This window comes from Argiope bruennichi, chromosome 1, assembly GCF_947563725.1.
Source record: "Argiope bruennichi chromosome 1, qqArgBrue1.1, whole genome shotgun sequence".
NCBI classification, from domain to species: domain Eukaryota; kingdom Metazoa; phylum Arthropoda; class Arachnida; order Araneae; family Araneidae; genus Argiope; species Argiope bruennichi.
Genome location: NC_079151.1, coordinates 34,284,234 through 34,300,488, shown reverse-complemented (window position 1 = coordinate 34,300,488; position 16,255 = coordinate 34,284,234). Strand labels below are relative to the sequence as shown.

The 16,255-nt window shown below is 28.6% G+C and overlaps 2 protein-coding genes across 3 annotated transcripts in view; both read left to right on the top strand.

Moving 5' to 3' along the window:
* LOC129981330 (integrin beta-PS-like) overlaps positions 1-3,742 on the top strand; it is a 96,668-nt gene extending 92,926 nt beyond the window's left edge. For both annotated transcript variants that reach the window (XM_056092132.1, XM_056092124.1), the window contains 2 exons: positions 1,695-1,861; positions 3,563-3,742. In XM_056092132.1, coding sequence (XP_055948107.1) covers positions 1,695-1,861; positions 3,563-3,652 — 257 coding nt within the window. In that variant the 3' untranslated portion in view covers positions 3,653-3,742. The remainder of the gene's footprint in view (positions 1-1,694; positions 1,862-3,562) is intronic.
* Positions 3,743-7,159: 3,417 nt separating this feature from the next.
* LOC129981342 (glycogen-binding subunit 76A-like) lies at positions 7,160-14,441 on the top strand. Its single transcript, XM_056092146.1, has 2 exons — positions 7,160-9,329; positions 13,812-14,441. Coding segments are annotated over exons 1-2 (2,040 nt in total). The 5' UTR covers positions 7,160-7,290; the 3' UTR covers positions 13,813-14,441.
* The last annotated feature ends 1,814 nt before the right edge of the window (positions 14,442-16,255 follow it).

The window sequence follows — 16,255 nt, the reverse complement described above, 5'->3', positions numbered from 1 at the left end:
CGAAAAGCGTTTTTATTTTCATAAATATAAACAGTAAAATTAATGTAAACTATGCGAGTAAAAATTAAGAATATGCTAAAATGAGCACTAGCAATGTTGTGTTAATTTTTAATTGAAATAAAGCAAAGAAGTAAACACAATCTATTAACTTGAAATTAAAAGAATAAGACAATAACAGCCAAAAAAATTATCTATTCTATTCGTAGTCAAATAATTTAGTAAAGCCTTAAAGAGCAGAAAAAAAATTTTGGCAAAAAGAACAAGATTTCTTAAGTGTAGGAAAGAGATCCTAAAAATGGCTGCACTTAATAGTGAAATACGAAAGTGTATTATCGTGATGAATGGAACTTCCACATTTCAAGCCACATTTTAGGTTCATTTTTCTTAACTTATTCACGCAAGCGTCTGGGAACTCAGTCTGTTCGGTCTGATACGAAAATTTAAGGTCATATAGAATGTGAAATCTTTCGGCCAAAATTAATCTTCGATCTAAAAATTTAATTTTTCTGTCGTAGAAGAATTCGCAGAAACATAAGAGTAAACAATTTTTAATGTCGTTCATTTTATTATTTAAATTTACTATTTAAAAATTACTAAAAAAATTCACATCCATTCGCAAATTATCGTTTACTCAAAATATCTATTTTTTCATCCACATTCATAGCCATTTATCCATTTGAGCTTTTAGAATCTTTTTTTTTTAATACTTTAACTACGTAAGTTGATATAATCTTATTTAATTAATAAAAAAATGGAAAAAAGGAAACGATTTTAAAGCTCAATGACTTTTTTCGATTATCTCGTTTAAAACAACGGATTTTTTGTACCATAAATGACAAATATACACTAATAAAAAATTTCTTTGGCATATGAAAAAAAATTGCATTTATTGTTTTACTAATAACAGATGCTACAAACATGATGATGTTTTATGCAAGGCGTTTAAAATAAAATTGCAAAAAAAAAAAAAAAAAAAAAAAAAACTTAATGAGTTTAAAAGTGTTATCTATTAAAGTTTCAAACTGATTTCAGAACAATTTTTAAGATATTACAAAGTACGGTTTAGATCAATAAGATTTCTTTAATTTATAAATCTGAAACATTTGTTCTAGAATATTGTTTTGATTCATTTGCAAATAATCAGTTAATCCTTATTTTTATATTTCGTTTATTCAAATAAAATCTCCTTATTCTTAGTGTTTTCAACGGAAATGTCTTAAAAATCGAATTCCAATAATTCATATTTATTCTTACAAAAATTTTATGAAATTATTTAAAAATTAATACAGTTTTTTTACGCCCCATTTTGATGCAATTTTAGAATTATTTTGAGATTAGCCGTGATTTTAAACTGTGATCAGATAACAACCAAGCTGCAACTTCGCTCTACAAACTTTCAAGTTGCACCAAACGGAAGAATACTTGGCTCCAACGGATAATGTCGAATTCATATTCTCTAATAAAATCGGACTTAAAACCTGGAACCCTGAAGTGTCGAACCCGAGACTTATCATAGATAATCATGCCCCTATAAGTATTGAAAAGCGAAAAGATTTTCGAAATTCGCATACTGTGTGATAAGTAACCATGCCAACGATGTGCTTCGTGCACGGTGTTGGGGTGGAGTGCCGTAACGAATGTGTGATAAGTAACCTATAAAAAAAATCAAGCAGTAATCGAATTTTATTTTTCAGAATGCCCAGAACCTGTGGATCTCATTGCTATCGTTTCAGGAGTATCTGGTGGAGTAGTTGCTACTGGGTTATTCTTACTGATGCTTTGGAAGCTGTTAACAGTGATTCATGACAGACGAGAATGGGCTAAATTCGAAAAAGAGAGACTCATGGCAAAGTGGAATCAGGTAAATTGCAGCATATTGTATTATAAGTAAGCATAGAAGATTCTAATTTTTACAAAATTATTCAAATCGAGGGGAAAAAAACCCCCGGAGATTTTCAAAATGGAAACATTATAAAAATATTTTTAATTTATTCTTTAATTAGCTATATTTATTCGATAGTTTAGTTATTTACAGTAGTTACTTATTATATTGGGAGGGGCTCGAAACAAGGATATCGAATTCTTAGTAAATCATATCCGTAGAACTAACAAACTCAGTTAACGCAGGCATAACACACATGCCTGCCCTTCCTACATAAGAGCAGGGGAAAGTTAAGCCCTGTAAGGCTCCTTAGACAAAGTAGGCTTCGGTACCTCTTTTCACTTCCTCAATTTCCAAAATCAGAAGAAAAATAAAACATTTATTGATTTTATTTTAGTTTCTATATAAGCAATTTTTAAGTAACAAATATTATAACGAATTAGAATAATAAAATATTTAGGTCAGCTTCAAGATCATTGAATTCAATAACTCGATAATAAAAAAAATTAAATTTTAAATAAAGTGAAAAAAAGGACGTCATAAAACTTTTTCATGTATTTTAATATTCAAATACAAAATTTGCCAAAGGTCCTAAAACTCCGTATGAATAAATTTAAGTGCATATACCTTGTAAATCAATAATAAAAAAAATAGCTTGAAAATAAAATAAGCTCTAAAAAGAATTTAGAATACAGTATTCTTTCTAATCCGACGTTCTTGCTGGAACGTACTATTCGATGCTGAGCCATTTTTTTTCTTTCTTTCTTTGAAAACTTAAAATCTTTCTTGTTTCAATAAATGATTTGACTGTTTAACATGCTTTTTTTTTTAAATTTTTTTTACCTTAACATGTTGTTAGTTTGTCTTTCACAAGTAGAAACTTTTATCATTGTTTAAATTCAGTGATTTATATGTGACGCACTATAGCCTGACAGGTATTGGATTAGACAGAATCTACAGTAGTTTGAAAATATCGCCTTAAAAAAAAACCAGAAAAAAGATCTCGGAGAATAGTGGTTCTTAAATAATTGTCTATTTGATAATCTAGTCTACATGAAAGTTAAAGATACAAAGTAATAAAAGTAACGAAATTGTTTACGCTAATTCAAACGTATCTTCGACGGGCGCTGCATGACACACACACAAAAGAATTAAAAGGCCTTCATGAATCAAAGAAACAAACTCTGCGCCGCTTGCAAAAATAATTCCCCAAGTTCCTTGGTTCTTGTTTAAGAACCAATTGTGCCAGCCTACAGTCGCGAATTCAATAGTAAATTACTTCCATCCTGACGTTGTACAAGTACTGTGCCAAAGTTTAAATAAAATTTTGAAATATGGGTCATTCCATGGTCACGATGAAATCAACATATAATTAGTTCAAATTCTAATTAGACCTGATGATTAACTTACCGTTTGGAGAGTATCGAACTCTAACTTTCCGATGATAGCCGATTCTCCGTTCAAATCGTAGTTGATCTTAATAACCCAATAAAACTTTTGCCAATCGATGATTTCAGTTAACAGCCAATATCACCATTTGGTAGAAAACAGAAGACACTTCCTAGAATCTTTCTTGTAAAGAGAGATGACACATATATCTTTGATAACTTTTAATTATTTATGATAAACTACTGTCAAGCGTAGATATTCAAACTGACCAATACATTTTCTTTTTCTTAGGGGCAAAATCCTCTGTACAAAGAAGTTGAAACAACCTATCAAAATCCTGCTTATGGTGGAACTGCAAAGTCCATGGAATTCACGGAATGAACATTAAAAGGCTTTTAGACCAAAATATTGCACACATATTAAATGGTTCTGTACATAATTTATATTTATGAATAAATTATTTTAATCTTATGAAGTAGCAGAAATCTTTTATTAAAAATCGTACTATGAATATGAAAGATCGAAACTCAGCCGTTCAACACTTCTCTTGTTATTTCGGAATTCATTTTTTAAAAATATTGTATTAATTTTTATTCTATCCTAGTCGCCTTTGGTGACTAGTTGATTGGCGGTTATATTTAATTTCAATCAAATTGCCAGTTAATCAGTCAATTGAGTTTAAATATAACGACATGTCCATAAGATGAAAGTGAGCGCGTATGTGAGTTGGCGCTCTACAGACCAGACCATTTCACTTAACTTAAAGCTACTAAACTAGGCCACATTTATATTCTGGAGGGTGGAGGTGTGAACCTTGGAGTGACTTTTTTTAAATTTCAGATCGAATTTTTATGAATTAAATTATGAGAAATTTTTCTGCAACAAATTCCGAAAATATTATTACATAAAAATAAATTTTACAACACTACAAATTTTTTTTAAAAAAAGTCATTTTAGTTATACCATTTTATTAAATTTGCATAATTTTCTCAAATTTTTTAAATAGACTTTTTTTCTAATTTCATAGACATAAAATTATATCTAAACGGTTTATTTAAATCAAATACAACCGATATTCGGCAAACCAGCTACTCGAGAAAATAAAATTCTTTTTTCTGATTAAAATTTCTCTAAATGGATTTTAATAAAAATTTAACAAATACCAACTTCGGATATAGTTTACAAAACCGATAATAAAATTAAATTTTATTACATCAAAACACAGTAGCAATTTAAAAAGAAATTAAAAATATATACTTTTATTTTTATTTCACTTGTCGTGAAAATTGTTTACTAAAATAGAGAAACCAACAGAAAGTTCGTTTCAAGTTTGAAGTTAAACATTCTATAAAACTGTCTTTACTTTAAATATTATTTTATTCTTTATACATTGCATGAAATGGTACAATTTCCTATACAAAAACGTTGCTTAGTAAAAAAAGATTTTTTTTGGTTAATATTTAGCACATTAAAAAAATCGTTGTTTCAAGAAAATTTAATTTTAATTTATGAGAAATAAATGCTAAATTATTTTCAAACACTGGATTTTTTTACATTAACTATTATAACGCATTTACATTGATCTGAAATTAAAATTAATTATTCATTAACATTAAAATTAATCTGACAACATTTTCATACAGAGGAAATATAATTAATTTCATTCATATATCATTCGAATAATACAAAACAAATTTTCTTGTTCCATCCATATTTACTAACTCAACATCAAGTATAAATAATTTACCATATTTCAATCCTTGAATATTTTCTTGTCCCTGGTTTTTGAATCTGTGATGTTCAACACGTGAATTTACTAGGGTATATAAAAAAATAAATATATTTAGATTTCACGACAGGGGAAAAAAAAAAAAAAAAAAAAAAAAAACATCTACAGAAAGAAAAGTATATAAGTTCATATTGTACATTTTATTTTTCCCCACCAAATTTAACAATCTTTGAATGAAATTATGTAGGTTGGCATCAGTTCTGACACATTTTTTTAGTAAGTCAGAAACTGAGATACTTCAGTTCTTATCTCAGACAAAATGATGTCTTGATTTGTTACTTAATTATTAATTAACCAAATTAATTAATGAATCAAATTAAATGTATCTAATAAGCTAAATGAGTCCCTTTTCTTATTCTAATTTCAAGCCTAAAAATATTTTGACATAATATGACTAGAAAAAAATTGGCCCTTTAAAGGGTTAAGATAATTTAGTAATAAAGTTTATGAAACAGTGTAACGTTTCATTAATTTTACAACTGATTTTTTAGATCCAGGATCGTGCATCTGAAATATGTTCAATTGCAATTTAAATTTATTTTAAATCTACAAAAAGCGCCTTGATTAATTTTTAAATCAAAGTATTTTATTTTATAAGTAGTAGTAACTTATTTTATAAGTAGTAGTATAGCAAAAAGTAGAGCAAGGGGTTATAAGTGCTTTGAACTCCCAGTCTTGAGAAGGTTTGCAAAAACAGAAATATTATAACATTTATTTCTGTTAAAAAATTTTTTTTTCATGCAAAGAATATGTGGAAATCAAGACTGGACTGAGCCTTCAAGAAGCTTTTGTTCAATGCAAATCTCCGGTGACTTTTAATTTTCCAATTTTTTTTTTCGATTTATTAGTAATAAATTTATCACCTACGTAAATTATTTAATTTACTAAGCGCAACTACTTATTAAGTAATCTTATTGACAAGAAATTATTTTAATCACCTGTTATGTCCGGAGGTTAAGAATCTTGAGTTCAAGAATTCTTCATACGAGTAATTTTAAGTAACAAATTTTGACAAACTGAAATAGCAAAATGTTTATTCGCACATTATTTTCTAAAGATTTCAGTATATTACCTAAAAAAAAATGCACAACTGACATTTAAAAGAATTTTTTAACACAGTATATTACCTTAAAAAAATGCACAACTGACATTTAAAAGAACTTTTTAACAAAGTAGCAAATAAAAAAAAAAAAAAAAAAAAAAAACTAACAAAATATAAATAATATTTAATAAGAAAATAGGACACTTTTTAGAAATTACAAAATACCATATATTTTTAGAATTATAAAATAACATAAAAAGTTGCCAATGGTAATTAATTAGAAATCCTCATTAGAATTTCCCAGAATTATTTAATCCAAAATTTTATTTCTAATTAGAATTAATTAGAAATCTCCAGAATAATATTTCAGAAGTAATTTAAATAACACTTGATTTTAATTTGAACAAGATCGACTTTATAGTTAAAGTTATATAAAGACTTTATAGTTAAAGGATGACTTTAAACTATAACTTTATAGTTATAGTTATCCCCTTTATAGTTAAATGAAAAGAAAAAAATTAACTTTCAAAATATGGCAAAAAATCTCGAGGTTTCGAACCCCGCTAAAGTTGTGGAGCCCTAGGCAACACAGAATGTTCTTGTTTAATAATCCTGGTCCTGGTGGGAATCAAACTTTACCTTGGAACCATTTACCCCCTCCCACGCCACTTGCTTTAAAGAACACTCGCCAAACTTTTAGAGTACACGACACCGTGTCTCCAGCGTGAGACAGAAAATGTATCACGACGGAGACAACCGAAACCTTACTAAAAAAAAGTACTCTTTCCTACCAACCTACAAAAGAAAAACAAAGAGTGATGTAAGAGCACTCTATAACTATTTTCTCATCACTAAAACTCAATTAAACCACGTGACCCAACCAACTTTTTCCAGACTTATTCACTACACCTCGATGTGCGTCATTCGCACCTTTATTTAGATTTATATATCCTTGTTTCTTAACTCCTGACGATCTACTTTCCCACGACTCAAGAAAAGGGGGTGCGCAAAAAGCGGCACTCTCCGCGCTAAATGGTTAAAATTAGCCTTTGCAACGCCCCCTACCGGCCTCTGAAGAGCCAAGCTCTTTTCAAGAGCAAAACACTCTCCCCGTGAAGGACGCCGAAGGTCGCATCCTCTTCTCCTCTTGTCATTCTCGAGTTCCATAAGCAGAGGGAAGGTACACCTATGCTCAAAAGAAAACGGATGATTACCACCTGCAGTCTGTCCAGTTGTAGGATCAAAGCCGAAGCCCTGGCCCGTGTGTTTAATAGTCGGATATGGCCCTGCACGTGGGTCGATCGGAGAAGGGCAGAGGACAGCGCGGAGGAGGATGAGGAGTATTTCGAGGCATCCCCCATCGAAGATGAGAACGAGCAAAGGGGTCGGGATTCCTCAGCTGCCACAGTGGAAGGTCGGGCCAAACTTTACGAACTCCTGCAACAGCACGCGAACGATGACGCAACAGAAGTTTTCTATGACGTCAGCGACCACGTTGAAAGTGACGCTGGAAATGTCAGTCAGAGTGTTGTTGAAGAAAACGGTTTTGAAGAAATAGAATTGCGAGATTCCCATGCCGGAATTTCTGAAATTAATGCAACAGGTGATGTGATAAGTTCCGGCGAACTCGTGAGAAACGGCGAGTGTAAGATAATGCCGATCGATTCCGCGTCCGAAAATTCCTCAGCGGCAGTTGTAAAGAGAAGTTATTTTGATGACAGCGAGTTCGACGGCGTGATTAGAGAGGAACCCAAAACTTCCTCTTTTGAGAAAGAGGTACTAGCCGGTACATGGGATTCAGGCTCCCTTGGACCGAATCGAATTGAAATATATCCCAAATATTTAAACGGTTTCTTAAATGATGAAAACATAAACAAAGAAATTGAAGTTTCTCAAGACACAAATGATACTTTTATTGATAATGACAAACAAGAGACAGACATTAATTTAAACAAAGAACAAACAGATTTAATTTCTGTGACAGAAAAAGAAAAATATAATGCTTTTGATTTCGAGAATGAAGAAATATTAACAGTATCAATAGATTCCGGATCATGCACTATCAATCAAACTGAAGTCCATGATGACAAAGCTATTAATGCTCTCAATAAAGCCAACATCGTCAGTGATCAAAATGGTTCCCAAATCTTTGACACTACAAATGATCAAGAGACTGAAAGTGAATCTCAAAATATTGATACCACAATTGAAAACGACACTGAAATCGATTTTCGAAACTTTGACGCCACAATTGAAAAAGAGAGTGGAATCGATTCTTGTAACTTCGACACCACAATCGAGAAAGAGACTGAAAGCGATTCTCGAAACTCTGACACCACAACTGAAAAAGAGATAGAAATCGACACTAAAGGAAGTGAAAATTCAATTTCTATTGAAGTAATTAGTTCATCACCACCAGGAAAAGATAGAGAAACCAACAGCAATGAAAATATTTCTAAAGTTGATACAGATATACAAGAAAATTGTCGACTCCATGTTTTCGCTGGGGCAAGGCCGGCAATATCCAGAAGTACATCTCTAAAAACAGGGAAAACTCCCCCTGGCACACCCAGTAGGAAAAAAATTGTTCGATTTGCTGATGTTCTAGGTTTAGATTTAGAAGACGTTCGTCATATAATCAGTGGTGACTTACCTAATGTACCGTCCTCAGCTTTCAGTGATTTGGTTTTACCAGATGAAGATCTTCCAACAAAATGTACTCCATCAGCAACATTAGAATTAACAGGAATACCGCAAGGTTCGTGGGAAAATATCCAACAAGGTGCTGTAGGTCTAAATACCATTTATCCCCTTTTTGATATTCCAGGTCAGCAACACGATTTTATAGACAGAGTCCGAAACAATGGTATTTGTCTCGAAAATGTCATAATCTCGGACTTCAACGTGCAGTGCACATGTCGAGTCATGAACTGGGGCTTCACCAAGAAAGTTATTGCAAGATACTCAATGGATAACTGGAATTCCTCTCAAGATATTAATGCTTCATACGTTTCGGATTCTTCCAGAGACGGAATGGACAGTTTCGCCTTCAACATTTTCCTCTCCCAGCAACGCCGTAATGTGGAATTCGCCTTGTGTTACACTGTGAATGGCAGGGATTATTGGGACAATAATAGTGGGAAAAATTACTGCCTGGGTTACCATAGCAACGACAGTATCGGAAATTCTTCCGTTCCCACCAGTCCGACTTGGATACATCAGTTCTGGTAAGGACTATGTGTATATATATATATATATATATATATATATATATATATGCTTTATATAATTAACATTTTATATCGGTCCATATTTCAAAATTTTACATGTGCATTGCATTTAGATGCAAAATATTGCAAAGAAAGATTCAAACTGCCTTTACTAAAATAAAAAGTATTAATATAAATTAAGTAATATAAATTCACGCATTAATATAAAGCATATTGTGCAGGTATTTTACCAATGGTGTTTGTGAAATCTGTGATTGTGTGTAGATAATTATTTATATAGATAGATTATATAAGAATGTGACATGTTTATAATATCTTGTTATATAGATATGTGCATGTGTTTAGAATAGCTTAGAACTACTGTAATTTTTTTATTACAGATTATTGTATTTTCTACGTGTGATATTTTGTTATTTCAAATCAGTATTATGCATTCATCTGATAATCATCTGCTTTGAGATATATAAAATACAACATTATGATCAGATCAAGAAATGTATTTCACAGAAGAATAACAAAAAGAATATATATATTATTACTAAGAAGTTTTTAGACATTTTTCAAAAAGTAAATATCAAATTTTAAAAAATCACAAATACCTAAGAATATATCCTTTTAGCTAGAAATAAAATTAAGAAATTTTTAAAGTATTAAGCTAAATGCCTTTAAACAAATATCAAAGTAAAGCACCAATAATGGCCTCATATCTTTTTTTTTTTTTTCTTTAATACATGGAAGTAACTCAAAGATAGTATTTATTGTATAATTAAGAACTTCTATTTCATAAACAAAAAGATTAATGTTGTATATAAATATGTGTAATAATAGGTTAAAAAAGCAAAACAATGACAAACTCTCGCCCATTCAAAAAGACTTATTTATTTTGAAAATAGAAGGATTGTCACATTTTCGCAAAAATTTAAATCAGATTTAAAGAATTCTCATTCTAATAAAAATATTATGAATTAAAAAATGAATCAAAAATCATAAATTTAAAAAGGTAGAAAGGTTTATTTAGTTCTTCAAATTGTATCAAATATAAAAATAATAATACTTTTAAAGTAATGTCTGATTCCCTTTTTAATTCATCATTAAGGTAAAAGAACTTAAAGAAATACATCTATTTGAGTACAACTTTACTAATGATGAAGCTCCAATACTAAAGAGAAAGCTCTACATTCAGTAAATTTATTTTATTAATGCATGCCAACAACTGCCATTTATGATATCTACAAATATTTTAATGCAATAATTTGTTAAGACTCGAAAATCTAAAATTTTGTCATAACCTTTTCTAAGCAACGAAAAACCAGAGAAGTGTGATCTAAGTACCTTCAACATTTAATAATTTGATCAAAATGCAAGCAAGAATCGATTAAAAAACATATTTGAATTCATTTTATATAATGATCCAGTTATTGCCTGCAATTTTGAGACTTGTATATTAATTGCATGCCACTGTGAACTTTTTTTATGACTGCATGCTATTGACGAAGCTGCATCTTATTGGCAACATAGTCAATAGAAAAAAGGCAATTTTTATTTCCATTTCTCACTGGCATGCATTGAATATACAAAGGCTAAAATTTTTAATAAATAGCCAATTTTAATTGAGCAATTATTATTCATATCAAACAAAAAAAATACCTAAAAAAATGGGAATCGAACATTTTTCTCTTATTAATAAATGAAACTATAATAATGGCCAGTAATGATAGAAAAACAATATTTAGGAGGTTGAGCTTACATTAGTGGAGTCTTACATATGTCCGTCCCTAGATTTTTATGTGCGAAACTGAAAAGTGGATTCCGTGACTTTTCTAATGCTTTGACAGCCATGTGCCCATCAATCTCATTTTTTGAAATAAAAAGGGTATTCGTCATAAAATTATATTTGAATACAAATAATAAATTTCAAAGAACTTTTGCTATGATGCAAGTTCAAAGAGATGATAACACAATGTTAAGTATATCAAACTTTGATTACTATATTGAAGAAACTTGACAAGAAGTAAAGTCCTGAAACCGAGCCTTTTCATTACAAAAATGTTATTAAGAAATAACATATTAAAAAATAAAATTGTGAATTTGTTTTTTAAAAGCTCCTTATTTTTTTTATCTCTCTCTGTATAAACTACAGGTAAAATACTAGTAAGAAACTTACTTGTTCCAGAAACAGTAGATTCTTTGCATTTCCTTACTTTTTAATTCTGAAAAGTTATTTTAATACGAAATGAATTTACTTTCATTCTAAAAACCTTATTGCCATTCATGTTAAAATATAATTAAGAATCTGAGAAATCCATAAATCTCAATCAGTTAGTGCAAACACAAAGAATCATTAAATACAAGAGAAAAATTAAAAAGCAAACAAAAAACTGCAATAATTTAACTCATAAAAGCAATTTACAAATTATACAAATGGTTATTTTATATAATCATTACATCCAAAAAGAAAAAATATATATATCAACTGACTTATATAATAGAGTATAAATAATTCATAAAAATTCTTCTCAACTTCAATTTTTTTAAGAATGTAAAATATGTGGGTCATTTGTAACTCTCTTCTTTCTAACACAAGCCATGTACTTGATATCATATTTTAATTCATAAAATAATTAATCCAAGAGAAAGAAAAATATTAAAATATTTATAACTCATATCAGTGTTTTCCAATAACTATTTAAATTTTTCTTATCTATGTATCACATTTAAATCAATACGTTTTTCAAAAATCAGAAGATCTGATATTGATAATGTAATTAAGAGTGCAATGTTTTTCTTAGCACAATCATTTTCTCAGTGGATAACAGTGTCTATACATGTGTGATTTAAAATCATACCATTTCTTCCATATGTGTATTTATATTTTATAAATATACCCATTAAATACATATAATAATCAAGAAATCACTCATGAAAATAAAGACCTATACAAACATCTAAAATTTTTAAGTCTCTAACCTTATAGATTATAGGTTAAAGACTTAATAATCTTAGAAATATATTATAATTATAGCATGCACTATCTAGTATACAGATTTTTCAGTAGCTTACTATATGCAAAATGTGCTATTAACATGATTGGCAACATACTAATTAAATTATCATGAAATCAATTAAGGCTGTTACGTGGTATGTGACATTTAAAAATTCAAACAATATTTACATACATGAGCATCCTATGCATGCAGGAGAAATACTAGCCTTTATTAGCATGTTGCCAATCATACCAATAATATTCACTAAAAAATGTAGATATAAACTTCAAAACAGTGAATTTTATATAATTAGCTTAATATCTTATAACTACTTCAGATGTTATTTGCTTCAGATAAATAGTATTGCAGAATCTTGTTTAAATAGTTCTAAAAAACATTAGTTTCCCTCCTGAAAGATATAGTCTTCTGTTAAAAGCATTTTCATTTAAGAAAAGCTTCCAATAATAGTTAACAGATAAAGTAATAAGATTAATCATTTTAATAAAAAAAAATTGAGTTAATAATGAAAAAATACCAACATTGAATCCTTCAGTAACCATTAAATTACATATATTTGCACAGAAATAATTACTATAGTGACAAAAAATTCCATATATATTCAAATGGCTAAAAGTGATTTTATACCAGATTATTTAAAGAAAATATAATCATTTTAATGCATTTTATATGCTCATTCTTGGCAAAGCAAATGTGGCCTATCTCTAAATATTTAAAATGCCTTTAAAAACAAATATATTTTCTCAGTGAACTAAGTTCCTTGATCAAATCAACGGTGATATAGATATGGAAAAAATATTTTGTCTTGTCCAATAAGTATGTAAATACACTTTCAGTGCAATCTATTTATACATATTTGATGTGAATGTGAAAAAGGAAATATTTATTATTTGTATGATAATGTGAAAATGATAAATAAATTTCTTGTTGCCAGTACTTTAAAATGTGTGCTTTCTTTTGTTTTACACCACATGCGGATATTAACTAAAAATTTCTTTTTATGTACTTTAATTATAGTAAGGTTTGACAAAAATTATAACAAAGCTTTTAAAAACTTCCAAATTACCTGCTTCAAATATTTCAAATTAATTTACTTAAAAAATATATGAAAGGAAGAGAGGAAGGAGGATGCCTTAATTTTGATTTTGTGTTTAAAAGATTTTCAATTTGAGTTTTGATAGAATATTTTTTATGCATGTTAAACTCAATTAATAATACCTACTTATTAGTAGGAATGTTTTCATATTGGTATGGAGTGAATATAATGTAGTGAGGATTATCATTTGATCATGATTTCAAATTATATATTAAAACCTTCTCTGATAGAAAATAATAAAACTTCAAAATAGTAGATTGACATAATAAGCAAAAACATAGAATGATTTTTATTGTGTGAAAAAGGGCTAGGTCGTTTTCTTTAAAAAAAGAATCATTCTTAAATATTATTCAAAAGTCTGAAAAAATATCTTTCTTTCAGAGCATCAGGAAGATGTCACAAAATGATGGAAATATTTTTGTAAAGAAATCACTGTCCTCTGCTTTTGTGAAACAAATGATCAAAAGTAAGGAAGTGAATGGAATTCAAAAGTGTGCAGTGTTTTTCCCATTTTTTTTAGAACTAACACTTACACCTACATAAAAATTCTTTTAACAAAATTGCATGTTTAAAACAAAACTAAGAAAAATAGATTTGGTATATAGTGTAATAAGTTAGAACACATCCAGTACCATCAAGTACTGGATGTGTACTTACTGGTACTGTACTCCAGTACCAGTAAGTTTATAAAGTTTAAGGAAAAAAAGTTAAGATAGAGAAAAAGAAAATACCAATATTATTATTATTTTAATTGAAAAATCATCAATTCAATGTAATCAACAATTTCTGCAAAAATAATTTCTACAGATAAAGAACTGTGTATACTTGGAAATATAAAGCAATCTTTCATATCAAACAGTTTTTATTCTTCTGTTAATTGGTTTCTGTTATAATAGATATAGAGTTATAATTGGTTGACATCACAGAATCCAAATTTTTCCAGTACATGCAGTAAAATATTTCAGTTACATTTTTTTGTAAGTAATGCTATTTATTATTAAGCTAAATAAAATATAAAAGATTGTTATTTTGAACATAGACAGCTATGTAAAAATGTTGTTTATAATTAATAAATGTTTTGATAGATCTTTGATCTCATTTTTATACTTGTGTACTAATAATCAAGTAAACTTGTATTATGAAGCAATTATGTGTACAACAATTATTTTTCCCTATAAGAAGAATTTTAAACGAAAGCATTATGTGCATAGCATATTTAACTACCAATATTTATCATATGCTTTATTGCTGTGTGTGTGTGCTTTTATCACCTTTTAATACAGTAATTATGGCAAATAACTCATATTTAACACAGTTATCGCATTCAAAATCACTTGATATCTTGAATATTTAAAGTCTTGTAAATATCTCATTGCATTACATCACATCCTTTGATTCAAAAATAGATTTCATGTGAACAAAAGAGTAATTGCAATTTACCATTTTAATAAATTACAGGATACCACTCTTATTAAGCCTCAAGGGCTTATAAAAATCCATTTTTAGAAAATTCAGGGAGTATAAAATGACATATATAAGACATAAAAATACGACTGATTTAAATCAAATATTTTCAATATTACCATTCAAATGCACTATTATTTTCATGCTTACTACTTCTAGATGCTTAAGTGAACAGCACCAAATTCAACTGTTATTCTTTTCCAATAATTAATAAGACAAAACTTACAGTACAGAATGAGTTTTAGGATAATAATGCTGCTATTATCAATGCACTATTACTGTTAGATACCACACAAGTATTACAAGAAGCTAATTTCACACAAACTATTACTAGGTACTCACTTTACAGAAGAAGTTTAGTTGAAACAAATTGATTTAAAAAACTGATAATCTCACTAGAATGTTTACTTTTGTCCAATTGTTGGCAAAATAAGCAGAAAAATATAAGAGATACAAATCAATAGACCTTTATTTACATTTATATAAATGTAATAGAAAAGACATTTATCTTTAAAAATATTTTATATTCCTCTGTTTAAACCTCAATTGTTAAAATTATTTTATTCTAAAATGCATTGAAAAAAACCTATTCTTCTCTACCTTTTAAACTAATTTGTTCACAGACTATTGCAGTAAAGATTCTTCAATTTTCATTCTTTTTTAATTTTTTTTTTTTATCATTTTGAGATAGTAATCTTTACTTATCCATGTTTTCAACATACGGGTGAACATTTCTTTTTATTCAATTTTTTTTTTTTTTTTTTTTTTTTTACAATTTAAAGTTTCTCTATTTCACCACATTTTTTTTTTCAATTTACCAGCAACTTAACATATATTGTGATATAGGTTCTCTTTAAGGCTTTCAACCTTTTTCTTGAAAGAAAATCCCCTTTCAATAATGATTTGACCATGAGACAGTCATCATAATCTTAATTACCCCTCACAATTTCAAATATTTTGATAAAAATGCATTAATTCATTTCTTTGTATATACAAAACTGGATACTTTGAATTCCTCAAATTCTACTGAACTGAAACTATATCATGCAAAGTAATTCTATTAAAATAGAATCACCTTTTCCTTGCAGTTGCTTGCAATTTACAAGGTCAGGTGACTTTTATCTTATTCTACAGCAGTATGCTTGTTCAGCAAGAATCTAAGTACATCATACTCATGACAATTGCATAGTTAGGAGGAAACTTATCCAAAACTTTATGAAAAAAAAAAATCATTCAAATTCCTACCATTCATGTTTCAAATCTCCATGCTATATTTTTTCTGAAAATTTTCTTTCATCTTTAAACTTATTGAGAGAACTAACTTTGCTAACTCCACACTAATTTTGCTGGCATCAACATAT

Bases quoted from the DNA above. Each gene is read 5' to 3' on its own strand.
- LOC129981342 (XM_056092146.1), top strand. From the start codon at position 7,291: ATGCTCAAAAGAAAACGGATGATTACCACCTGCAGTCTGTCCAGTTGT.